The sequence below is a fragment of the Cyprinus carpio genome, chromosome B16 (assembly GCF_018340385.1).
Source record: "Cyprinus carpio isolate SPL01 chromosome B16, ASM1834038v1, whole genome shotgun sequence".
In the NCBI taxonomy this organism is placed as follows: domain Eukaryota; kingdom Metazoa; phylum Chordata; class Actinopteri; order Cypriniformes; family Cyprinidae; genus Cyprinus; species Cyprinus carpio.
Window position 1 is genome coordinate 16339590 of NC_056612.1, and position 26177 is coordinate 16365766.

The 26177-nt window shown below is 38.1% G+C and overlaps 1 protein-coding gene across 1 annotated transcript in view; it reads left to right on the plus strand.

The window, feature by feature from the left end:
* LOC109106544 (zinc finger protein 804B-like) overlaps window positions 1-10421 on the plus strand; it is a 90918-nt gene extending 80497 nt beyond the window's left edge. Inside the window, exons 3-4 of the mRNA XM_042741109.1 lie at window positions 5785-5915; window positions 6044-10421. Coding sequence (XP_042597043.1) covers window positions 5785-5915; window positions 6044-9473 — 3561 coding nt within the window. The 3' untranslated portion in view covers window positions 9474-10421. The remainder of the gene's footprint in view (window positions 1-5784; window positions 5916-6043) is intronic.
* The last annotated feature ends 15756 nt before the right edge of the window (window positions 10422-26177 follow it).

Consider the following 26177-nt stretch of genomic DNA (forward strand, 5'->3'; position numbering starts at 1 on the left):
AAGTAAAGAAGTTGTTTCGTGGGCTGCAGGAAGATCGAGAGAAGGGGACTGCATGTTCCTCAGTGCAGTGCACTATATGGGATGAGTGGGAGAACGAGGAAGCGGTGCGCTGCTCTCTCTGTAGACTGCCAGGATGAGTAGGCTCTTATTGTCTTCTGCCCTTGTCAAACGCCTGGAGCTCTCCAGGGTCTCCGCAGCCCAGCTGAGACTCTATTCATCTCCATCTGCCACATCCCGATAAAGGTACAAGAGAGCACAGTGTTAAAAAAAGAAACCGAGTTAGAAAGGGAGAGGGGGAGATATGACTCATTTTGAAAGCATCAGAGGACCAGCTATACCTGAGGGGAAGAACAGACAGATGGAACGGTGTTAGACAACTCGCACACATATACGCAAATGCACACAGACACAGGTGCACAGTCTATTCCGTTTCAATGCTTCATTATGCAGAGAATATTCTCTCTGTTTCTTAACGCCGCTTGATTCTTTTCCTCGTCTATGTGTAAAAGAGAGAGAGGCAGTCCCACCTGTTTGTTGTGTCAGGTTTTAGACTGGGAGGCAGGCTGACTAATGTTGCTCACCTGTGCTCAGTGGCTCAGGAGGTCCAGAGAGGCCTGTCACAATACGGCAGATTAAACCAGAGAAACTGGAGCATGCAGAAGGACCTCACACACACACACACACACACACACACACACACACACTCTCACAGTCGTATGCATACGCTGGTGTTTTTCGGTTAGCTTGGTGAACACTAACCTCTTCAGTGAATGGGTGCCATCAGAATGAGAGTCCAAACAGTTGATAAAAACATCCCAACAATCCACAATAATCCACATGACTCCATTCTATCACCTAACATTTTGTGAAGCAAAAAGCTGTATGTTTGTAATAACCGATCCATTATTAAGACATCTTATGAAATATATGTTTTCAAAAAAAAATTTTTTTACTGTATATGTGCATCTATTAAAAATATATTATCACACTATAGTTATTTCTTGCTGTATAGTCAACATAAAAATGTTTTATATATTGCATAACCATTTAGAATTGCCTGATTTTGGCTTATTGTTTAAATTAAATACTTCACCAATTATGTCATTTGATTATTTTATTTTATTTTATTTATTGGAACTTGATTAATGCAAACCAAAAATATATGATTATTCATTATAAATGATTATGTATGGTTTCAGTATTTAAAACAGTAGTAAATTATATATCTAATTGGATGAGCCACATTTGAAAACATTGAAAAATAGCCAAAATATGAATACCCGTGACAGTGTGAACGAACATCAACTGAATTCTGAATTAATATGGCAAGTTGCGATGTTGTTTGGCAGCCATAAACAACCAACAGCTACATCGTGTAAACACCAGGCACAAGCCGCATGGTTTTGAAAACTAATCATTACAATCAACAAAGCCTCCTCAACTGAACTGAAAAGTAAACAGTAGTTTTCTGCTTTTTGATGATTAAAATCATACCACAGATATTCTGCAGCAGAAAAGATAGAGCCGAATCTCTTGCTGTTTATATGAAAACATACTACCCAAGTATGCAAATAATGGATTTAACCATCCCTTTTGTAGAAAGATCTGCATTGGAGTTACATGACTGAACAAGGCAGCCATGATTGGCAGTGAAGCCTGTAAAGATGACACCTGTCCCTGTGACCCAAACTGAAGAGAGCAGATGAACCGCAATGACTTTTCAAATTCACACAAAAAAAATGGCAGACAGAAATCCAGTTTTTTGTAGGCCTGTTCCTGGTGAAATATTACAAGGTGACACCTCCATGTCTGGGCTCTGCGAAGTGGACAGAGATGTTTCAGCCAATTAGGGAACAGCCTGCTCATGTCCCAGTGCTAAAATGGCAAATCTGCTAATATCTACAGTGAGCCCGAGTTCAGTCAGCTGTCAGACCAAATGTCACACTACCATTGCACCTGGGTTTGTGTATGAATCATTTGTTAGCGTTATGAGCGATGTGTGTGTTAAATGTGTTTGTAATGTGATAGAATGCTGCTTGATACTCAGGTCATATGTTGTTTTTGTACAGCATTACTCATTTTTTTGGCAAAGTGCAGTGTGAGACAGTGTGATCATGACTTAACTCTGTTTTTCATGAGAGTGTGTTTGCTCAAGGTTGTGATATTATGTGGAAGTTGACAGAAACTCTAGACAGGACAGTATATTAAGGCGGTATCTAGCTGCCCTGGAGATTTGTTCCTGTGAGTGAGTAAAAGAGACAGACAAAGGGGGTGTTTTAGCAGCCGATTCACTAAAGGAATAATGAAAACGGTTCCAAAAATGGCAACAAAATCTCTACTGCATTTTCATTGCGCTACTCCATATTTTGCCGGTCATATTTTACTAGAATCTTTCACTGCTTTGTGTAATGTTAATAATGTACACAAAACATTTTCTGTACATTATGTACATTATATTTACATGTAAAGTGTGTTTGTGTGGAAAAAGCTGACAGCTAATTAATGAAAATGCTTTTTCAGTGCATTTGATTACAGTTGGTTAGTGAGTAAGATGCAGTTTTTGCCACTAACATACTGTGCGCAGAAGTGATGCAAGTGAGTTTGTCCCAGTGAGAAGTGGAGAAAAGAAGGGGCACACTTGGTTAACAGAGCATGTTTTTTCCTCCTCTTTATTTCTTTGTTTGTTCACTCGCTCATATTGAGAGATCCCACCAGGCCAGCACAAATAAACACGTCCAGTTTTAGCTTTTTTACAGAGGGTTAACCATGAAAAAGAGAACTAATGAAAACCTTATGCTGTGTGCAGTTCACAGCATTTTATTGTCTTTAAAATGCCTTGCACATCGGCCATAGTTTCCACTATAGTGCCTTTATATCTCTGATACAGGCTCTTTACCCTGCACCCTATTGATGGGATTCCTTTAAGACCTAACATTAGGATTTTTAGTAGCAACATAAAACCCTGAGGTCTGTTATCTCAACTGGTGAATCTCAGCGTGTTTGAGATGCAGGGCCATACATTATATGAGATGCAAAATGCTGCATTACTCTACAATTAAGATTAAGAATAGCTACTCCTGCTAAGGGTTTATAAAAGTATCCTAATGGGCTTTTTTCGCCTTTTAATGAAAAGACATTTTCATCAATAATATGCTAAAGAGTCTATCCTTGCACATCACATGCAGACAAACCTCTGTTCTTTCACATTGATTAATCCGTCACTGTTTGATCATTAGCACACAACTGAATTGATTTAATGGACTTGAGGTCGGAGGTCAATTAGAGCATCTCATCACCTCCAATTCTCATTAATCCCAACACAACTCAGGGTTAAAGCATGTGTTTGCATGTGATTTGCATTCTATGCCGAAGGACCAACTGTAGTACTTTATACTGTAACACTTTACAAAAATTAGGTTTTAAAAATTTGAGGATCCTTTTGCATCTTTTAAAAAGACATTTTTGATTTGTGCCCAATCAGTATGATCAGAGGACATGAGTTCTTTTTGACAGTTTAAAATATATTTTCCTTTGGATGGTTCAAATGTTCTTTTGTTCTTCCTTATCTGTCAGTTATTCATGAGGCAGATGTTTCATTGAAATTTTAAATTATCTTCTGAAGGGCAAAATCTAAGGCATCATGAATATGAGAATATCCAGAGCTAATTATGAGTAGAGCGTTTAGACATGCTCATCAACATTAGTGGCAAATACTTTAATGTGCCTTATCAATCATATCAGTCATGGAATAGATTTATACTATAAACATCTCATTCTGTCAAAGACATCATAATGTTTCCAGGCTGTAAAAGATCGATAGAGAGAGCAGTGCTTTCTGTAGTAACACTTAATTAGAAAAAGAGGCTGACCTAGTGTTTTTAAAAAGCCATAAAATTTTGCATATTTCTATGGGACTTGCATTAGTGGAAAATAAATCCAAGATGGCAAATTTCTTATATTTCTTTCAGTACTGAAATGTAGCGATAACATTAGTACAGCAGAATTCTGTAAGTTCTGCAGTGCTTTCCGAATCAGTCACTTAGAAAGTTCCATAACTGGTGGATGCTATAGGGGTCGTTCACACAGGATGCATTTATGCATTCCACTTCACAGGTTTTCCATTGTTTCTTATGTAAGCACATGTTAGATGCATGTCTTTTACCATAGCACTTGCATCTTGCCACCTTTTCAGCATGGCATTCAAGTTAATATACTGTAAATGCAACTTAAAAAAAATATTGCATTTTTTTCCCCATTCCTCTGACCTACGTCTCACATTTTTTAATTGCAACAACATGGTTCTTATGTAGCAATTAGGAAGCAAGACAAGGTTTTGTAAGATATCTAAAGCATTATTAGTGTTTTTTAGAATAAAACAGCACCCACATTCTGCCTTTGTGTTGACAGGTCAAAATCTGAAGGACTATCTTGTCTCTTATTCTCTCAGTGTGCCGTTTAATTTCTTATTTACAGTATTGAATGTATATATTAATTTGTTATGCTGCTACAAAATGAGAAGAATATAGTTAAGAATTTTTCTTCATGTTACTGAATAGAGAAATTATGTACTAATAATGAATCTCATCAACAATCAGTTTATGAATTAAGAGAAATTTATTGAATTAACAAAGAGGTTGGAAGTCACATTTCTGTTTATCTGAAATTTGTATATTTTTTACTGAAGTGTGAGTTTGCTTGTCCACCATATCAGTGTTCTTGTTTTTGGAAGATGGAGTATACCCTTTGTGTGGTTCCACTGGTGTGTGTATACGCTGAAAATCTTCTGTGCAGCTCCCTTGAAGCAGGCATCATTAATGTGTTTTGCTGTGTAAAGTCAGCGGGCTCTGTTGGGAGTTAGCTTGCTAACTTATCACAGATACAGTGTTTTTCCTGACAGTGCTTGTCACCGTGCAGCAGAGGGGAACTGTCCTCCTCTTGGCACTCCCTTCACACCCACCAACAAAATCTTGGTTTGGTGTGTGAACGCATGTGATCATAAAATAAAAGAGGTTCGGAAAGTGCTTTGAGTTTGTGACACACCCCACTGACAGCTCATTCCACATTTTGGCTAATACCAATTAAAGACTATTGTGTGTTTTTCCTTTCTTTTATGTGTACAGTAAGTGTTTTTATTACCTGATCAAATTAAACACCTGTGTACAGGCAGTATGAGGGGAATACAGTGGTCCTGAAGAAGGGAAGGAGAGGATGCAGTGTTACATTTTCGTTGTCTTTCACAAGTCAAGACAAATATGGTTTTCCCTTTTACAGTATTTCCCTACTGAGTGAAGTCAAAAGTCTTTGGCTGTGTTCATGTGTCTTTCCATTCATGTCTGCTGAACAAATTCAGGCACCACTGACACTTTTATTGTTTTGTGATTGTATTTTGGCTTTGCTGATTTTCTGTTTACTTTGTTTCGATTTTTTCTCCTCTGCCCTAAAGGGATGAAGTGATAAATAGACAGGCATCCATCGGTGGGGTCTGTGCCATTTCAAAGGAGTCTTTCATGCAGGAAATTGACGGACTGTAAAGTCTCTATTAACAGAAGTGTTAGAAAGAGATGTTTTTGTTTCTCTTTCAAATCAAAGGTGTCATAAGGCTGTTTAGGAATGTTCTGCCCCGGTTTGAACCCCAGGTTCGACCTAGATTGATGTTTCTTTTCCTCTTGACTTTCCTTCTTTAGGGCCTTTATCCAAGCCAAACAAATGTTGTTTTCATGGAAAGCCTTTTCATGGAATGTTTTCCAGACTTTCTCATGTCTTTATGCCTGTTTTGTCTGACAGAGGCTGAAAGAGTTGAAGCAGAGAGAATTTGCAAGGAATGTCTCCTCCAAGTCCTGGAAGGATGAGAAAAAGCAGAAGAGAGCTCTGAAACGACTGCACCAGCTCGCACAGCTTAAACAGCAAAGAGACAGGTAAAACATTATATACTTACAATATCAATTTGATATAATGCATGCATGCACCACATATTAGATTTAAAGAGAAATTAGATCTTTCAGCTCTGCCTAATAACAACACTGTCATCTGTGCTTGCCAACAGTGATGAAAGGAAAGTTCCAAAGTTAAGGTCTACAAACAAGGATAAGGATCAAGTTAAAATCCCCTCGGGTGGCAGTAGCAAGTTTGACACAAAACCAACAGCATCCTTGGTCCAAGACTCAATTCCCATCTCCACAAATGTCTCTTTGAAGAGCTTGTCCTCCACTCGTATACCCACACATCAGCAGCTATGTCACGAAAAGCACCCCTTACAGACAAAATCCTCTGCAGGACACCGGAGCCCCAGGGCAGGGGTCTCGTTCTGTTTCTCTAGGCGAGCTCAAATGAAGCTTGACTCCTGTGCATCTGTGTTCAGTGATGGACTTGAGGAGAGCAGTGACTATCAAGAGCTCCAGCGCCATAGGCACAGACTCGCCTTAGAGGCCCTCTGGTCCTGCTCGAGCTCACACAGAACCCCAAGTAATGATGACCACAATCTATCCCATGATCCGACTCTGGGATGGGTGGATGGAGACTCTCAAACACAACAAATGGAAGCACAAGCAGAACATGTGGAAAGCCCTGAAATTCAGGCAAACTACAGCACAAGTGAGCCAGAGAAGCTGGGGTGTCCTGACACACAAAGTCCTGGAGCAGACTGGAAGCCAGCTGGTTCAGAGGATAGATTGCTTGATGGGGGGCAGAGGCCCAGGGCAGAGGGGGCTTATGGGGGATCAGAGGAGAGAGAATGCCTCAAGTGCCCCAGCCCTACTGTTTACACAGATGGACAGGGCACCATGGCCCAAGGCCAACCTCAAATACACAGAGGCTCATACTACCACAAACAGAAAAGCAGCAAACATGGTATTATGCAAAATGAGAAGAACTGTATTTCAGAAAAACAGACAGAGGAGTATAAAATACTCAAAGTGTGTAAGGATGAAAATACAGATTCTTTCCTTAATGTACTCCGCAAGGATGAAAGTGTGACAAAATGGCCTTTTGAGATGGTGCAGTACACGTCCAACAAGCCACACGTCTCTTACAGCTGTAACCCTCTATACTACTATTTCAAACACAAGGAGGGCAAAGTCAAAAGCACAAAGGCTATGGAGACAGATGTTGGTGTTGTCGACAAGCTCACAGGCCAGAATGACAGAGCTGTGCCACAAACACAGGATGTTCCTGGAGTTAAATTAGGTATTTTAAAACCAAAGAGACCCAAACACAGGAGAAAGGGAAAAAAACGTAGGCGTAAATTAGATGCTGTCAGGATCCAGCAAGCAGGCTGTGCATTCAAAACCTGCTCGCAGACAGAAGCTAGAGGACACTTTGAATTCCAAAGCACTCCAACAGACATGCCACAAAACAAGCAAGCATGCACTGAGAGGAGGCACAAGCTGGGGAAGAGGAAAAGATCAGTGAGAGATGAGACTTCAAATGAAAGTGACACCCCAGAGCACAGCCTCAAAAGCATTGTTGTAAGCTCGCTTTCCGCCCCAGCACGTAAAAGGAAGAAATGTCAAACGATGAGGGGGCTTGTGTCGGCGCTGCGCTTGGTAAGGCGAAGGCCTTTGCCATATTCTGTTCCCAACACAACAGGTAGAGAGGATAATTATCGCTGGTATGACGACACCTACGACTCAAAGAGGGATGCTGCCTCAACTCCCACCAGTGACAAATCTGGGTCATGGAGTGGTCTGTCAGACTTAAACTCAGATGGGGAATGGCCTGTGTACTACACAGGGAGATGCTCCACCTCACCAAGATCAAACTATTTGTACCCTCTGAGAAAGGAGCACAGTCAGTCCAGGTCTTGCATTAGAAGTTCCTCTTACAATGATCCTCACTACAGTTATAGTCCATGCAGAGATTTTGAACATACGGGAGAAAGCTGGGATTACACAGACTCTTATGTCTACAATAAACGGAAATATTCAACAGTTTGTAACAGCCCAGATCAGCATGAAAGGTACAGCATCAGAAGGGACAAAAGGTTCATTGAGGAGCATAAATACAGAGAGCACAGAATTCAACATACAGGCAGGCAGTTTTATAGAGTCTATGACAGTCCTGAACCTCAAGAGGATGTCAAGGGCTGGTGGTATGAAAGGCTTAGCCCTGTAGGTAGGAGGAACCGGGAGAGAGAAGAACTTCTTTGGTCAAGTCCTGAACGAAGTGAAGACAGGTGGTATAACAAGCCAGTGTCCATTCGTAGCCCCAGTTCCTCTAGTAGCACTAGCATCTCTGATCTTAGTGGGGACTGGTTGTCTAATTCTCATATAAGGCCATCTCCTACTAGACAGAGCCAGAAACATTGCAGTCATTCTGGATGGGTATCCGAGAGATTGGTCAAGACCAAATCCTCCAATTCTCTTCTTAGAAAGAGGAGTCATTCACCCCCATTAACTACAAGTAACCATGCAGCTCAGACCTTACAATCAGGTGTTGGGATAGATCATGTTACAGACAAATCCAACACAACGCAGACAGACCAGTTGGTTGACAAGGATCCTAAAGTAAAGAAAGCAAATCTCGCTCTCTTGTTTCCACTAATTGGTAAATTACCCTCTATTAAGAAAGGGGCAAGAAAGATAAAGATTAATAAAGATGCAAGTGCCAGTATTAATAACCAGGTTCAAACATGTTCAACTGTTTCATCAAATCCACAAGTTATACCTCAAGTTGACAGTAATACTCCAGAACACTTACGACACACAGATGGGCAAAATCCCAGTACATCCCAAGCTTGTCTTGAAAATGCCAAGGAGGCTAGATCAACAGAAACCTGTGCTGCTTTAGCTCTGAATCCAGACAAGACTTTTCCACAAAAACTCGACATTAGACACCAAGAGGACCATGCAGAAATTGCAGGGATTCATTGTCCAAAACGTACAACCCCTCCCCTTTCAGAGCAACCAATCACCTTCACTGATGATGAGATTGAGAAGTACAGATTGCTTCAACTCCAGGCCCAACAGCACATGCAGCAGCAGCATCTTCAAGAGCAAGCATCTGCAGACATGACCCATTTACCAGTACCAACTCCAGAGCCCGACCAGACTACACTTTCAGCTTGTCTGCCATACAGCATACTCCAGCCCTCTTCTCCACCCTCTTCTATTGCTCCACACCCTTCCCCTGTTGCCCTGCTGCCTCCCCTTCATCCCTCTCTCTCTCAGGCCCATTTTGCCACTCCAATTCCTGCTGTCTTTTTTCCAGCACCACCTGCTACTGTGTTGGCAGCTCAACCCCTCCGCCTGATCCCAGCCTCATCCCTCCACCCTGTTCACCCTCACCATCATGTTCCTGGTTTGACTCTCCACCCCCTGCCTCCCGCTTCTCTGCTCCCCACGATGCTCAGTCCAATGCCCATGGCTGCCGCCGCTGCTGCTGCTGTTGCTGCTGCCAGCACTCTGCAGATCCACCCCCTACTACACCCTCTGTTCAACAGCCAAGACCTTCAATGCCACCCTGGACCAACTAGCTAGCTCTGGTCAGATCGAGAGGGGAAAGGAGAATAAGAAGAATATAATTTTGACTTTAAATGTTCTACAAGACCCCTCCAAGTGTGGTGTGAACTTTCTGATCTTTAGGTTCTACTTTCAGCCAAAGATCCTGTTGAGTAGTGATTTTTTACATCTCTGTGTGTTGCAGTGTCGACTCAAAGACAGCGGGACTTTTTACTTTGTTGTTTACTGTTCCATTCTTCATCCATCCTTTGTCTCCCCACATTAACACACAGATGAACCTCTCCTGTCTCAGCGCACTGTGATTTATCAGCAGTTGAGCCCAATCAGCAGTTGGCTGAAATTAAGCATAAACTGAAGTCAAATTAGAATGTTAATGCCTTTTTCAATTAGTAATAAGTATAATAAGCATATTTTTACAGTTATGCTACCCAACAAGTATTCAAAAGGTTTTATTTATGAAGAACTAGGGGAGATATCCTTGAGCAACCTTAAACTAAGCAAAAGGTACATGAAAATTCAGAAAACATTCAGAAAAACAATTTCATTAAAATGTTCTTTTTAGAATATGCAAATTTACATGATTATTTGGTGCAGAAGTACAGCATGCGATTGAGCTATTGTATCTCTTAATGGATTTAGCAGTGTTCACCACTTTAGTTGAAAATGTCCCATTTTTAATTGTTTTTTTCTGTGTTGTTTAGTAGGGTAGAGTAAGTTTGTACTTGCTCAGCTGTAGTGTGGACATGCAATAATGTTTTTTCAATCTATTTAAAGTGTAAACTTCTTGAACTGTATTTATGTATTCATACTTTGTAATGTAAGGTATAATGAATAACATGCACTTGATTGTTCATACATGTTCAAGCAGGTTTTTATTCACTCTTATTTTGGTAGAGCCAGACATACATTCATCTGTAAGATAATGTCATGGGAATAATAAAAAAATTAAATGCCATTCCAAGAAATGACAGTTTTGTAATGACAAGTGTCTTTGAGGTCTAGAATTTAACTTGAGGCTTTTAAGGTTCAGGACAGAGAGTAACGATTGGCATTTTGCCTGGAGGAGGACTGTAGCTGAATTGGCCTTTACCCACCTCTAAGAAACCCTCCACAAAATGGCGTAATACATGTTGAATTCGGTGAATGTTAACACACCTTCATTTCAAATGAGCAGTGCTTCACTGCTTAGATCTGAGGGACTGGGAGTTTGTGTTAATGATGCTTCTCATTGCCAGCAGTGGCCCAATAACACAACTGCGCATTTGCACTAATTAATTCTCTCTGGTACGAGTCATCTGCTCTAGCAAGCAAGAGCTATACTCTGCAGTCGCTCACTGGCACTAAACGGATTGGTGATTTATATCTCCAAACTCAAACTGTGTTGGGCCTGTACTTTAATAAATACAGAGTGATGAAGGCAAAGTTGTGTCCTGCTGGACAGGAGCAATGACATATTTTAAGAAGCTGACATGGTGTGTTGTTTTGCATTTGGTAACATTTCAGTGAGTGGAATGGGTTTCTCTTTCGAGTACACTTTATGTTGGAAATGCTTAGTGATAACAAAAGGTTGCAATATTGATCTAGGGTTGATTATAGGACACAAAGTGTCCTACACAATACATAGAATTGCAACGTTCTTTTCTTTAGCAGGCACTTTTGGTTGTTTCTAAGACTGCTGGAAAATACAAACATGGAAGTAAAAAGAACATACAGGACAAATCGATGGATGGTCACAGTTTGTCTGCTGCCTCTCTGACTGACCCTGGTTTGTGCCTTAATGGATCAGAGGTGAGTTGACAGCCTCCTAATGATTTTAGAGACTCAGTGGATTTTTTTTTTTTTTTTTTTTTTTTTTTTTTTTTTTTTCACATGAATCCATGCAGATATCCGGTAAGCCAGGCTACCTTTAGGAAGATCCATAAGAGGAAGCAGTTTGTGGAATGGTTGCCCTCCCATGCCCCAAATACAGCCTCTCTGCTGGCAGACCTGCTGCCGTGTGCTCATACTCCACAGGACAGTAGATCAAACAGACTGTATGAAATAGAGAGCGAGGATAATTAGCAGATGTTACAGAATAAACTTACTCTTCAGCTGCCCGCTCTACACAACCAACCAAACTTACTGATGAATACAGAATTTTCACGCTCAAAAAGAAATAAAGATGATGAACAGTGAGTGGTTAAATATGAAAGATGAAGAAAAGATGAGATGTACTACTGATCAGAAATGTTATGAAAAACAAGAGGAATCGAAATAGTTACAAGCTTCAAGTATTTACTTCAGGGTGGAGAGTGTTTGATGTAAGACACATCGTATTTCAGTTCTTCTGATATGACCACAGAAATCCATATTCCATATCACTAAGCCTCGGAGCCAAATATAATCACAGAACGGTTATGTAATGTAAAAGTTTGTACTTTTTCTAGAGCAAAACTTTCCCCTCATTATTAATTTCTTCTCCAGTAACTATGAGGAATACAGTAAGACAGAAGAACACTTATGCCCCTCATAGTCTAGTGCCCTGCCAGCCCCTTATTTTATATGCCACTGAAGCAGGGAGCCACTGTTTACTAGAAACGCCTGTGGGGGCCACTTAGAGTCTGTTTAGCATGTATCAAAGCTATAGAACACCACCATCTCCACTGCTAAATGCCCAGTATGGTGCAGACAGTGTACATACAGTATCTTCCTTGCTCATTCTTCCATTCTTAGCTTGCACCCTCCAGTGATAGCATCTCACTGACACCACCCACCACATTCACTGAGAAATATAATCTATTCAGAGCATTAAGCCACCTCATCACTGTGAATTATATTTTAGTTATTCATATGATTCATTGATTTAATTTTTTATTATGTCTACACATTTCTCATCATGCCCAAGGAGAGCAGACAGAAAGATGACCAAGGAAATGGACTCCTGCAGTTTTTAGAGGGGTAACAAGCAAATTGTTTTCTCTGCTGTAATAGCTCACAGTGTAATTGCGCATCGAGGGTGGGAATGAATTCACTAAGAATGAATCGCACATGCTGATAGCATTGTTTATTGGCACTTGCTGTCTGTAATGTGAGTACTAGGATTTAGAGGATGCAGCAGACAACCGCTTTTTTTTTTTTTTTGAAATTTCAGCATATTTAGCACGCAAATAGTGCTGTTCAGTTATGATGTCATTTTTTGGCAATTTTCATCAAGTCCTTTTTTCATGTTTTTTTTTTTTTTTTTTTTTTTAAATTTTTTTTTTTTTGAAGTGTAATAAAGTCTTTGTAGACTTTCACACATTAACGCAGAAATTAGACACAACTTCAAAAAATTCTCACTTATATGTTTTGTTTGAAAGTCCTAAACAGACCTCTGTCTGGTAAGTACAGTTGAAAAATTGTCATTACTAATCTCTTCATAATAATGAATTGGTTCCTACAGATGAACAGACCAAAGAATAGAGTCTCTAAATAAGATTTTAAGTATCTTGTTATAATATAGACAAATATTTATTTCATCACTACGTTATCAATGCAGTTATATAAGTTATAGTGTATTGTAGTTTTTTAATGCATTTAGTGTAAATTTAATAGCTGACGTTTGATGTAATCACCCTTGAGAACCTTTATTGTTTTAATGCCAGAAAACTGCAGTTCTGATTCAATTATATCATTGGATATATATTACTGTATATTGTACGTAGTTAATGTAGTTAGCTGCTTTATCTGCATTTTATTTTATAAGTAGCTTGGCAAACTAGTGTAGCTTCCGCAACATTAGAAACGGATTTTGTTTTGAAATGCTGCAGCAAAACTGGTGCAACTGCTTAGTTATTTCACCCCTGGATATTGCCGATGGAATCTCTCATAGGCAACCTGTTACAAATACTTGGCAGAATAACTTAATTCTGGGTTGCACACTGAGACGTTTCTTTACTCACCACTGAATGCTGTTAAATAGACTCATGACTTACCCAAAAAACATAAATATGAGACATTAAATCAAAATGAAATCTAAAGCTCATCTGTTCATAGGCTCTTAACGCCAGTCAAAACCCATAATACTCAGCCTTGCAGCCAAACGGTAGAGAGATTCGACAGCCTTGGTGTGGGTAATCATCTTCTGCGCCAGCAAAATTAAAGTTAGATCAGGTAGAGCCTGTTTTTGATCCAGCTTTAAATGGCTTCACCCACCTGTGGAGCAGCACTCATCTGATTATTCCTCTTTCCCTTTATGTAAACTCTCCCTTTCTTCTGGCTCCCTCTTCATCATCCCTCAGGTGCTCGACTGAGCCAGTGACAAAGAGTGAAACAGGCACATGTGTATGTGTATTCATGTGTGGTTGTCTTGTATTTCTGGTCCAGTTCCCTTGATTTATAGTCTCATCCTTTTCATTTCAAATACAATCCATGGCTCTGTTGGGCCAAAACTAATTTCATATGATTCACATTGTGCATGAAAATCTAAACATACACAGCATGTTTACGTTTCCTTTCATGAGGTTGATGCAAGGTCCTGACCCCAGTAATGACAGTGATGTATGCTTTTATTTAAAGATATTCAGGAAGAAATGACTCACTTTTTGAATATGTTGCCCTCACCGCATCCTTTCCCCTCTCCCTCTCTTTCTGTCTTTCTTCTGCCAGAGAAACATTCAATGAAATTGTATACTTTTGAAAAGCTTAATTTGATTGCCTCCTACAAAGTGAATGCTGCAGTCAACAGTAATTTCTAGATTTTCAAAAGACAGTTAATTGATACAGAGCAAGCTGTGTGCTTTCTCTCCAGCACTTGAATGCACAACCTTTTTATGTTCCAGTCTCATTCCCAAACTGATACATTTTTGTTCTACCATCTAAAATTATGATTCCTTTCAATATAATTGTAGGCCTATATCTATTTTATTTCTAGGTTGTTGGTTAAATGTTAGAATGAATGAAAGACAATAATCATGAAAGATTTATCATGCCTGTGAGGTCAGTTGTACAACTAGTTATGAAATAAAAATAAAAAAATACATAGAGAACATTAAGCTATTTAGATATTAAAATATCAGCTACATATCAGTATAATTTAGTGAAAAAGATTTAACCCAGTTCAAATAATTAAATAAGAGTTTTGTCTCTGTTAGCCTCTAACAAAATTTAACATGCATGTATGTTGTAGCTATACTCCAATAATTCACCAGTAAAATGCCTTCTTAGTAGTTACACCAGAGTTGCATGTGTTGATTATGCATTTTATATGCATTTTTGATTATGCATTTTTTATGTTCCACTCACATTTCCAAACCCCTGTTCCAGAAAGAGCCAAAAAGTGAGAATGCCAAAACTCATTTTAATAAAATAACCAGATTAGTATTCTTGAAGGTCGGTGTAAGCTTTGCCCTGAGCGATCATAACTCATAAAGCCATTTTCAGGAGGCCACTTAGTCCGCAGCTCCTTCTGTGACTCTGTGCCTCTGAAAGAGACCCTCTGCTGTGCTCTATATATCATTAAAGCCATAAAGATCTGTGAAATCAAGTCTAGATGTTCTGAAAACATGCTTGCACTGAAACTACAGTAAATGATAGACTAAAACAAACTAATTAACATAACCGTATAATGATGCAACTCTATAAGTCATGCAACAAAAATAATCTTTCTGGAATATATTTTAAAAAAATCTCTCTATAAAGTGAAAGTTTGTTTAATTTGTGGGTTCATTTTTTTTTTTTTTTTCTTGTATAACAGCAATGTATGAACTTGGTTTTCAGTCAAATTGAAAATCTGGTCGCTAATAGGATTTACATATTTACTAGGACATACTATGGTTATTTATCTTTGAAATGCAGTGCTCACACTTTAGTTGCACATGTAGATGATAAACAATGTAATAGAGACACATTTATGCCACAAGTTAGACCTATGTACTACATGTAAAAAAATCACTAAATATTTGAAGTTCCTACATCAGCTTTAGCTTTGTTACAACACACGTTATTTATCTCTGGGCCATGTTTCCCCTCTCCTTTCTCCAACAGAGTGAGAGAGTTTTGGGGGAAACTCAAGCAGTAAGAGCCTTATCTCAAGGCACCATGCATAAAAACGAACCATCTCTCACCACACAAGAGCACTACATCATGAAAAAAGCTGCTCGGTAGTTCGCACACGACCACAGCCTGGGGTTCGAGCCAGCTGGCTACAACAGGCGGCATTAGCAATGTTCGGTTTAGTTATTCAGTGCTGATGATAAAAGAGACCCAGGCAATGGGCAAGACCTACTCTGTGTGCGAGTGTTAAAGAGAGCGAGCAAGAAAGGAGGCTGAGGGAAAGAAGAAAAAATCAAGAATATAAGAGAAAATAAAGCAGTCACTAGAAACTTCCTCCTTAGGATTGTCTGATACAAGCTGTATTGCTGTAGATATGCTTTTAAAGTTTTTTCTTTTCTCCACTCCGAAATCTCAGAGCCAGGGCTGTGCTAGTGCCGCTACGAGCAAGGCTTTCTTAGGCCAACTAAAGCGACTGCACGTTTGCCGTCTCGCTGATACATATTCATACCTGTGAGCTCCCCTCATGAGAGAACGGTTTTTGAACCCACGTCTCACTGATCTGCTCTCAAGTCTCAGACAACCTGAAACTATGACACGCTACAAAACTTCCAGGGAAAAAAGATAAAGTCTAGAAAAATGGCTGACTATATTCATATCTCAATAGAAATGAAGACGCTTGCATGCGAGGAAGGGAGAGGATCAGTAATCTCGCTGGCAGATGATCATAGTGGGTCGTAAAGTGTGGAGAGATGTTCTCACTAATCAAATTAAATGAGCAGTTCTGACGGTGAAGCTCTGACAGCCTCTCTCTCAAAAACACCACTCGTCTCTTCTTGCGATTGAAAGACTGAAGAATAAGATTGTGGGCCATCTGCAGTGGGAGGGAAATGAGGAACATTGAAAATTAATTCCTGAAAGTTTGAAAATAACCCATAGTTAATTGGGTGCCACTCTTGCCCAGACATGACTTTATTATTAGCAATACCAAGTTAATATTAAAATTTAAAGGTGTGTAAATTTGTGCTGTCAAGTTCTGCAGGGATTATTTGTTGGCTGAAACACAAAAGAGCCAGCATTTTAGCATTTCTGATTCCTTGGTCAATAGATATTTAATGGGTCTTTAGTTTAAATGGCTGAAAAAGGTCTGTGGTTAACAAGATATTTTCACAATTTATTCGATGACATAAAATGCATAAGTAATACCTAGATTTTTTATTTTTTTAAAGGGGTCATATGACGTTGCAAAAAAAAAGAACATTATTTTGTGAATTTGGTGTAATTAAATGTGTTTATGCAGTTTAAGGTTCGAGAAACATTATTTTCCACATTCTGTACATTATTGTTGCTCCTCTATGCTCACCTTTGAAATGCATCGATTATTACAAAGCTCATCGTTCTGAAAAGAGAAGTGTGTTCTGATTGGCCAGCTATCCAGTGTGTTGTGATTGGCCGAATACCTCAAGCGAGTAACGGAAATGTTACGCCCCTTACCATAATGTGATGTGTGTCCTGGTGCGATGAGACAAAACCAATAAAACCCATTATTAACAAGACATTTGTTGCATCTGATGGGGACATAATTACTGATTATAATGACTTAAACTGTTTATTTTTTACATGTTGTGTTGCGTATCGCGCTGCATAAACATAAAACCATGTCTGCATTTGTGATCTGAGAAATGACAAACAAGCACTACTCTAGCTGCTCAAAACTGGCGTTTGAATCATCAGTGGCAAATTATGAAAACATACTTACAGGTTTTGTATTGTATTAAGTATTAAAAATACTCTCCCAGGTTCAAGAAACAGTCCTCCGTAAAATGCCTTGCACACACACTAATATTTGGTTTAAACTTTTCTGGAGCAGTGTTGTAAATACAACTTAACCAATGATTTCTAGCTGTGTCCTCTTTTGGAAGGCAATTTAGTCTATGCAAATTTAGGGATCTTATCTATGCACAAACAGCTTGTAACACTCCAAAGAGAAAGGAAAACATGAAATCACATCATATGACCCCTTTAAAGCTTTTACTTGTCATGAAAAAGGATGTTGCTAACAAGAAGTAAATGGGACTGCATAGATTGTTGAGGACAGGTTAACTGTCTCTAGTCCACTCTTGCAAACTATTCTAACTCAAACTTTCAGAGAAATGTATTTTAAATAAAAACTAAAAGAGTTATCAGAAGCTTAGTGAAGACCTGAAGCCATGGAGTAGTTGTTTACAGCCTACGTTTAGCTTTTTACTTCTGGTAATTGTATTTAGTCTTCAAAATGTATAAAAGTTGTGTTCATTTGTCAAGATTATCATGATGAGCAAAACATAAATCATATACGTTTGTTGACCACAGAGCTTATATTCTGCAATAATCCAAAACCAACTGAAAAATCCTGGGGTTTTGTGGAGGTAACCAGGGTGATGCTAACTCCTGGGTTTGCCTACAGAAAATACATCATTGCTCATTAGAAAACATAATTTACCCCTCCATTCATACCATCAGCTGAAAAGTTCACGTCAGAGCTTTTAAACAAACAGAAGTGTTGAAAATCCCATAGTGTTTAAACAACAGGCCTTTTTTATGCTATAAAATTTGTGGTATTATCCTGCTTAAACTAGTTTGTGTCACACTTCACAAAAACAAAGGAATTCAAAACACAGGAACTCCAGGGATGACATTTACAGTACCAGACACTGGACTGAGAACACGGAACACTATTTATGGACATGACAAGACGAGGGGATGATGAGACACACCTGGGATCAAATAGAAACAAACGGAGAACACCTGGAGTCAAATTAACACAATGGGTACAGGAACAGTAAGGACCAAATATGGGCATGGAAACACATGGATCGCAAAACACACACAAAACATGGAGTCTGACAGTTTGCTGGTCTTACACTCTTAAAAGTAAAGTTTCTTTATTGGCTTTGGTGGTTCTATGAAAAACCTTTAACATCCATGGAAACTTTCCATTGCAAAGAAAAAGTTCTTTGTAGTGGAAAAATGTTCTTCAGTTTAAAATGTCCTCCACTTTTAGGAGAAAAAAAATATTATAATAACTGTTATTTTTAGAACTGTCCACTGAAAGTTTGGAACATTTTTTTTTTTAAAGAGAATAGCTGGTTTAAAATGGAATCCCAGCTGGGTCAAGCTGATTTTCAGTGCCAAAAACCCCTCTAAAACCACACAGCAAACCTGTCTGACCAGATTTGGAGACCAGCTAAAGCCAGCAAAATACATGTAAAAAAAATAAAAAATAAAAATAATGTAAGGTGCTTCTGCTAGGGCTAATTTTTCAAGCATACATTTGACACCACAACTAAAAAATTACACACTCCATCTTTAAAACTTGTACAGAAAAATATTTAATGCTCACCCAACATTGTTTCTTAACACATGCTCTTCCTTTCCCACAGCACATCATCATAAATGACCTCTGAATGCTGCTGTCAGATGAAAATTTTGATTTGTTTGAACCACCAATCAAAGGTAGGGTAGGCTATTATGAGAAAAGGGCTGAAAGCGAGTGTTGGTCTCTCTCTCTCCCTCTCTCTCTCTCTCTCTCTTTCTCTCTCTCTCTCTGTGTGTGTGTGTGTGCGCGCATCCGTCTCTGATTAGAGTCTGATGGAGACCCCGGGGAGCTAATCAAAATGAAAGAGAAACTGAATGAGGGAGAGTGCGAGGGAGAGAGAGAATGCTGTAATCAGAGTTTTTATTTGGGTTGATGGTGTGTGTAAATCATGCCCTGGCCTGGCTCTAGGAGCATCAGTGGAAGTCCTAGTGATCAGAGCTGTGAATGAATGCCTTAAGTGTTTTTTTTGCAGGGGGGGTCCTGTGTCGCGCCGGTTATGGAACATTAGTCACAGTTCCTGAACAAACAACACCCGCGGTCTGTTGAGGTTTGCGCGCTCCTGCATTCATGGGCACCTGCTTCAGAACAAACACAGCCCAAAGTCCTGGTTCTTAAAGATTCTCACACACCAAAAGGCTTGTTTTCTGCTTTCCCAAGAATATAAAAGTTGGTCTTTTTAGCTTTTTTATTAGAGTTATGTGGGCCTGTTATCAGAAAAGAACATGCTATTATAGCATATTGAACGACCCATTTATCATAGACGGGTAGTGTTTCTAGAACTGTATTGTGAACAGTATTTTCCAAACAGCTTATTGTGGGAAAAATATGTGTACACTGGAGGATGTAACATAACCCTTTCATGTTACATCCTCCAATGTACACATATTTTTTCCCACAATAAGCTAATATTTCTTCTCAATAAGAGCCGGCAGGCAGATCAGTTGGTAAAAGCTCTGTAAAGCTTTGCAAATCTACATTTGTACTGACAAACGAAACAGGGAATCAGCTCTGAAAAATAACATGTTTGACAGTACTTAGTTAAAAGCGTAAGAAAAGTGATCAAAGGTTTCCACCTCAAGCGTTTTTGAGAAATGAAAGCCTAATCAATATCCATACCACTCTGCTGTGTGCCAAGGACTAATAGTGCTGGCTTTGTACCTCTGAGATCTGCAGGTCTCCATCTGTGAGGTCCTTTGTGTGCTGCTGTTGCAGAGGTAATGGTTCAGCTTTACGTTATTGCTAGAAAGGATTGTGCTGCTGTATCCACTGAATTCAATTAGGAAGCCAAAGCAATTCCACAATCACTACATTGGCTTTTTCACCCTCTCTCTTCCTTTCTCAGTAGATCCCATGTTTCTTGTTGTCTGTCTCTCTCTAATGCTCTCATTCGCTTCTTAATTTGCTAACACACACACACTGATGTTAGGATGCACTTTGCACCCGTCCCTCCTGCTGTTATCCCTCCCTTGTCAAATTAGCTCCTTTTGTTTATGTGTCATTTCCCCTGTAAAGTCGTTGGGTTCAGATCCATTTGCGGCATCGCAAATTGTTTTCTTAATGCAATTTAGATCTGACAAAATAATGCAAATTCAACCATTTTTCAGCGCGGGTGATAAGAAATAGACAAAAAAGAAAGAAATGTCTTCAGTCTAAACCTTTCTCTCCGTTTTCAGCTCTTTCTGACAAAATGCCACGTACCCAACTTTCAGTTCTGCATCATTAAACCTCAGAACCAATTTACTGCTGAAAGTGCCTAATCACAAGGATAGGCCTTTCACTGCAACATAAATCACATGTTAGGAGGTGCTTTTCATTTTTTTTTTATCCGTGCTACTTTCTTTTTCTCCTTCTCTTGCTCATTTTCTCAGACCCGTACTCCCAGCATCCCAGCTCTTATGTCTTCCCTCTTCACACAAATGCATATTTGTTATTTTTAGTCCTATAAGTTCAATTATACAGAGAAAAACCCAATCACATCTAATCATATTGTCAGTTGTTCAAATTTACCTCACCAAAATGTGTCAGCGAAGCAACAGTAAACCTAAACATGAACCAGATTTGTTTCAGCTACAACGTACTTGCATATTTATTAGATAAAAGTTAGATACAAGTTGAACTGATAATGTTGCTTTCATATCACACATAAACACTGTTTGAGAAAAATGAATGTGTGCACTGAAAAACAAAACAAAATAAATCATTTAATTTAAGATGGAAAAAATTAGTAAAAACCTAACTGAATAACTCTTTTACCTAACTGTTTAACTTAGTAAAACCATTAAAATAATAACTAGCCTACCGTAAATTATCTCAGCTTTTTTAGCAGTTAACAAATAGCTTGTTCTCCTTGTACTGTCCAAATGCTAATTAGAAACCCACTGTAATTTTTTCAGATTGTTTGTGTGAACCAGGTTTGAAGGTTAGAAGGACTGTTAATAGAGTGAAGGTGATTCTATACATAAAACATCACAATTTAACACTAAACAGATAAGACTAACTAGAATGGTTAACACAACTATAAACCTTATTAACTATCACCAACAGCTGTATATTCTCCATAAGCCTTTATTTTATGATAAATTTAATTTAACACCTATATAATTAAATATTCAGGTGCAAAAGTCCAACAAACAGTGATTTATATATAAACATAAACTGTAACTGTAATAAAAATGAATTTGTAAAACCTAACATTAAATTTACTTTACTTTTCAGTGTCTCTCCCTCCTGTCTCCCACTTTTTTCTTTCACCCTTGTGTTGTCTGCCTAATATTCTTCATTCTCTCCCCTTCTTCTCCTGCCTTCTTTCATCATTTTAAAATCTTTCTTCCTGCTCTACTTCAAATTTATCTGTATTCTCTCATTACTAGGATTTTTTTTTCTAAACACTCAGTTGGCAGAGTTTTTGTTTGTCGCCTGTTTGTGGCAAATATATTAAGTTTTTATCTTCTGCAACTCTCAAACAGTTTATGCTTTTTAAACACAATGGAAGCAAGTTTGTCACACAACAATGATCTACCTGTGACTGTGGCTAAACGAAACGTGGATGAAACACTATAAACCAGATTTTATCTTGAAAAACATCTCAGCATAATTTTCCTTCCTGTTTGAAGGTAAACAAAGAGAGATGTCTCTCCATTGTAAACACTGACACACTTTTTCATGCTGTTTTTCATCTTTCATCTTTTTCAGCTTTTATTATTATTTTAAATCAATATTTTTCCAAGTTAATTCCTTTATAATGTTTTTTTTTTAATGAATATCTTATGTTGTTGACATCAAAGGTTTTACATCCAATCAATCCAATCAATAATATTTCAGTTCAAATTCATCTGTAACTTAGTAGAAGCAGCAAAATTAAGGAGATGGTTTTGTGTTGTGAAATTGTCATTTCAATTAATGAATGAATAAATAGTCCATTTATTCTTCTTATCAATACAATATCTTGTTGTCTAAATGACAGACTGTCAACTGGAATAATGCTTAGACATCTAAAAGGGGGCACAATTAATTTCAGTTGTAATACTTTTAACTTTTTTAATTGGCAAAAACCAATTCTGAAACACTTTTTTTATTTCAGCTTCCTCTAGATAAAAAGCATTTTAAATGAGTTAGGTTTGTAATATTTAAAAAGCTATTAGTACTTTTTTGAGGCAATTTTCAGCTTTCCCTTTGCTCACAGTCATCTTCTCACATCTCTTTCACTTCATTCTCTCTTGTGTTTTTATATTTCCACTAAAGAAACAAGCTGATAGGTAGAGGTGAGGATAGAAGATGCAGAACAAGGGGTGTGCAAACGAGGGAGAGAAGGGGCAAAGTGATGAAGGAGAAAGGGGGACAGGCGAAGGAGTGAAGAAAGAAAGGAAGGAGAGATAAATCACATTGTCACAGAGTTTCCTGCTGTCTGCAGATGACTGATTAAGTCATTCTCAGGACCACAGCATCGGGGCCCTCAGCATGAGCACCATCTTTCCCCTGCATTCTTATTATCCTCTCCATAATTTACTGCTTATGCATATGTGTGTGTGTGTGTGTGTGTGTGTGTGTGTTTTCTGCATTTGATTGCTTCGCAATTGATTGCTTCATCCCTTGCCAAGCAGAGGGAAATAAAAGATTATTTCTGAAATCATATTTGCACAGTTTACCTGGTCGCTGATCAGCTTCTATGCTGGAGGAGACTTTTGAAGGCTGTAGTACTGGGAGAACACCTAAAAAAAAAATCAGTTCCATATGCAAAGGTGAAGCTTTGAGGCTGTGCCTTGGCATACTGCCCTTTCTGCACTGGCCTGGTTTTAAACTGAATTGGCAATATAATTCAACCAGCACTAAAAGCCCCACTCTCCTTAACACCTTTCAGTGGAGTCATTGGTCAGAGCAGACAGCACTGGTCCTGTGGCCAGCAAAGACATGTTTATAACAGCCCTGCTGAATGCATCGTCACAAAGAAACAAAGCCTTTCCTGGTGAGAGATTATGCTTCAAATACAGCACTGGAGAATTAGATTACTGTAGTGTCAAGGTGAATGAAAACTGTGCTACTAATATTACTTTCACTTTAATAAATGTATTCATGAGCTTTGAGTCGGTTCTGTCAGTTAGACAGTCATTTCTCACAAGAAAGAAAAACAACTTTTAAAAAAAGTCGCTATAGGGCTCTTATGATAAATGTGTTACAATGCACAAATAGTAAAAGTCAAATTAAATGTAGCATAAACGCAAGGAAACAAACCACGACAAATGACCTTAAATATATTTTTAAATAGATCTTTTCACATTGCAAATTATTCCAAAGCAACTTTACAAACAATAGTGCATTACAATCCCCGGTAGGAAGCCAAAGGCAATACACTCTAAAAAAAAAAATGCTGGGTTAAAAGCAACACAACTTGGGTTATTTGGCAACCCAGCCGCTGGGTACATATTGGACAGAACAAATGCTGGGTTATTTTGGCCCAGCGGGTTGGGTTAAAAGCTTGTTCCAAACATGCTGGGTTGTTTTATTTAAGTCATCTATTGTTTAAAACATATTATATTACTGGCTTAATATGGTCTGGATATATATATATATATATATATATATATATATATATAATATATATATATATATATATATATATATATATATTATATATATATATATAAATAACCCAGCATTAAAAATTACCCAGCAACTTAGTTACAGAAAAACTACCCAGCACCATTGTAAAAAATATTTAAAATAACTCAATAAAATGACCCAACAAGTTTAACCCAGCATTTGGGTAAAAAAAAGAAAAAAAAAAAAAAACTACCTACCACCTGGGTAAAAATATTAAAAACAACCCAATAAAATGACGCAATGGGCTGAACCCAGCATTTTGGTTAAAAATTAACTATTTATCTTAGATTTAATGGCTAAATTTACACCTAATTTAAACAGCTTGTATGTAACAAATGAAGATATTGTCATTTTATAAACAATATTTAGACAGTTATGAACTAGATGTTTGAAAACCAGTATCAAAACCACTGGCATAATCCAAACATTGTTTCAAATGAACCATAAACTTGGTGACTTATGTGTCTGCAATCTGTCATCTGGGAACATGAACACTGACACACACAGACAGACACACAATGCCTTTGAAACTTCAGCCGCTGTGTGTGGCCTGATTGTCTGTCATTCGACACACTATATGCTGCTTTTCAAAGCCAAATCCTTTTCATCTCTTCCATTCAATCATTCTCCATCTCTCTCTTTCATTCTCATCCATTTCTTTTTCCTTCTATTCAAAAGACTCAAAGATATTGTAATTTCACAGAGATTTGGCTGACCCTGGCAGCCTTTAGGGAGGCAAGAGCCAATGTTCTATGGCGGATATTGAATTTAGACGTGTGGAGCTCCACAGACTGTGAGGGGGAAAATAGCTCCCCACATCTCATTAGGCACCGCGATCCGGATCCAAACACTGAGCTGATAGAGCCAGTGAACACATCAGAAAGGTTTCCTTGATACCCATATGCTTTTTTACATTCAGGTATCAGTATCATCTCACAGGCAAAATGTGAGAACAGAAAAAACACTTACATTTTTAAAAATACCAGAACCGAATGTCGTTCTTCACTGCACTAAAATATAATTCAGACAGACTATACACTATAAATGGACACATCTGCATCTGCTGTATACTTAGTAGCTTCTGCTGAAGCACACTGTGTGTGAGTTATATTAATTGTGAATAAATTAAGCACAGAATTAAAACTTGATGAAATGTCACACAACAGGACATAGCAATATAGATACGATCCATCTTTACGTAAAAGGTATTTCAAGCTTCTGGAACTCATTACAGAAATGTTTCATATACTGTACTAAAACTGAATGTTCACTGTAATTAATAATTTATTACCTTATTAAATAATATAATGGTAACAATTTAAAGGACAAATTCTCACCATTAACTATTTGCTTATTAGCATGTATATTACTAGCATATTGGTTGTTTATTAGTACTCATAAAGTATATATTAATGCCTTACTCTGCATGACCATATTTTAGACCCGTTAATCATACCCCATACCTAAACTTAATAACTACGTTACTAACTATTAATAAGCAGCAAATTAGGAGATGGTTCAGGGAAAACTTATTTCATGAATGTTTTCTCTAGTGTTACCAGTATAATTAGTTGTGATCAATATTGCAAAGTGGCAAAGAGTTTGCTACTACCAAGGTTTCCTGTGGATAAATAATATAGCAGAAGTTTGTGTCATTTCCTGAAACACTAATTAAACAGTGTCACAGCACCACTGTTAAAACATGAAACATAACAAGTAAAATCTGGTTACAGTGCAAATGATTCTTATGAGCTGTTTGCTTCGTTTGATTAATGTTGTTTAAAATATTACTGAGGCCAGTTTTGTATTGCACTTAAGAGACTCAAAACAATGTCTAAATTGTTTTAAATCAATCTATTATTGAAATCATCTCATCATTTGGCAATATAGTCCCATTTATTCCTTAAAAGCACAACAATGTTAATGGCACTAAAATTGGAATTCAGTTCCCATCTGTAGTTATGACATCCTCTGTTTATCCTCACAAGCCTGAGACACTGCACACATTAGCAGTTCGAATTATTACAAACTTGACTGTTGTGAAATCTAATTCATCGTCACATTTACATTTCAGATTTTAATTAATCTACAGTTCATACAACTAAAACCCCAAAGCGTATATTTAAATCATCTTGATTCAGTCAGATTGCTGTGTGTTTGTGTGCCTGTCACAAAAGATTTAAGTGGCATCAAGTCAGACAATTTTTCAAACAGTACGTGAGTATTTCACGCTATTATGTTGTTTCATAAAAGCCTAT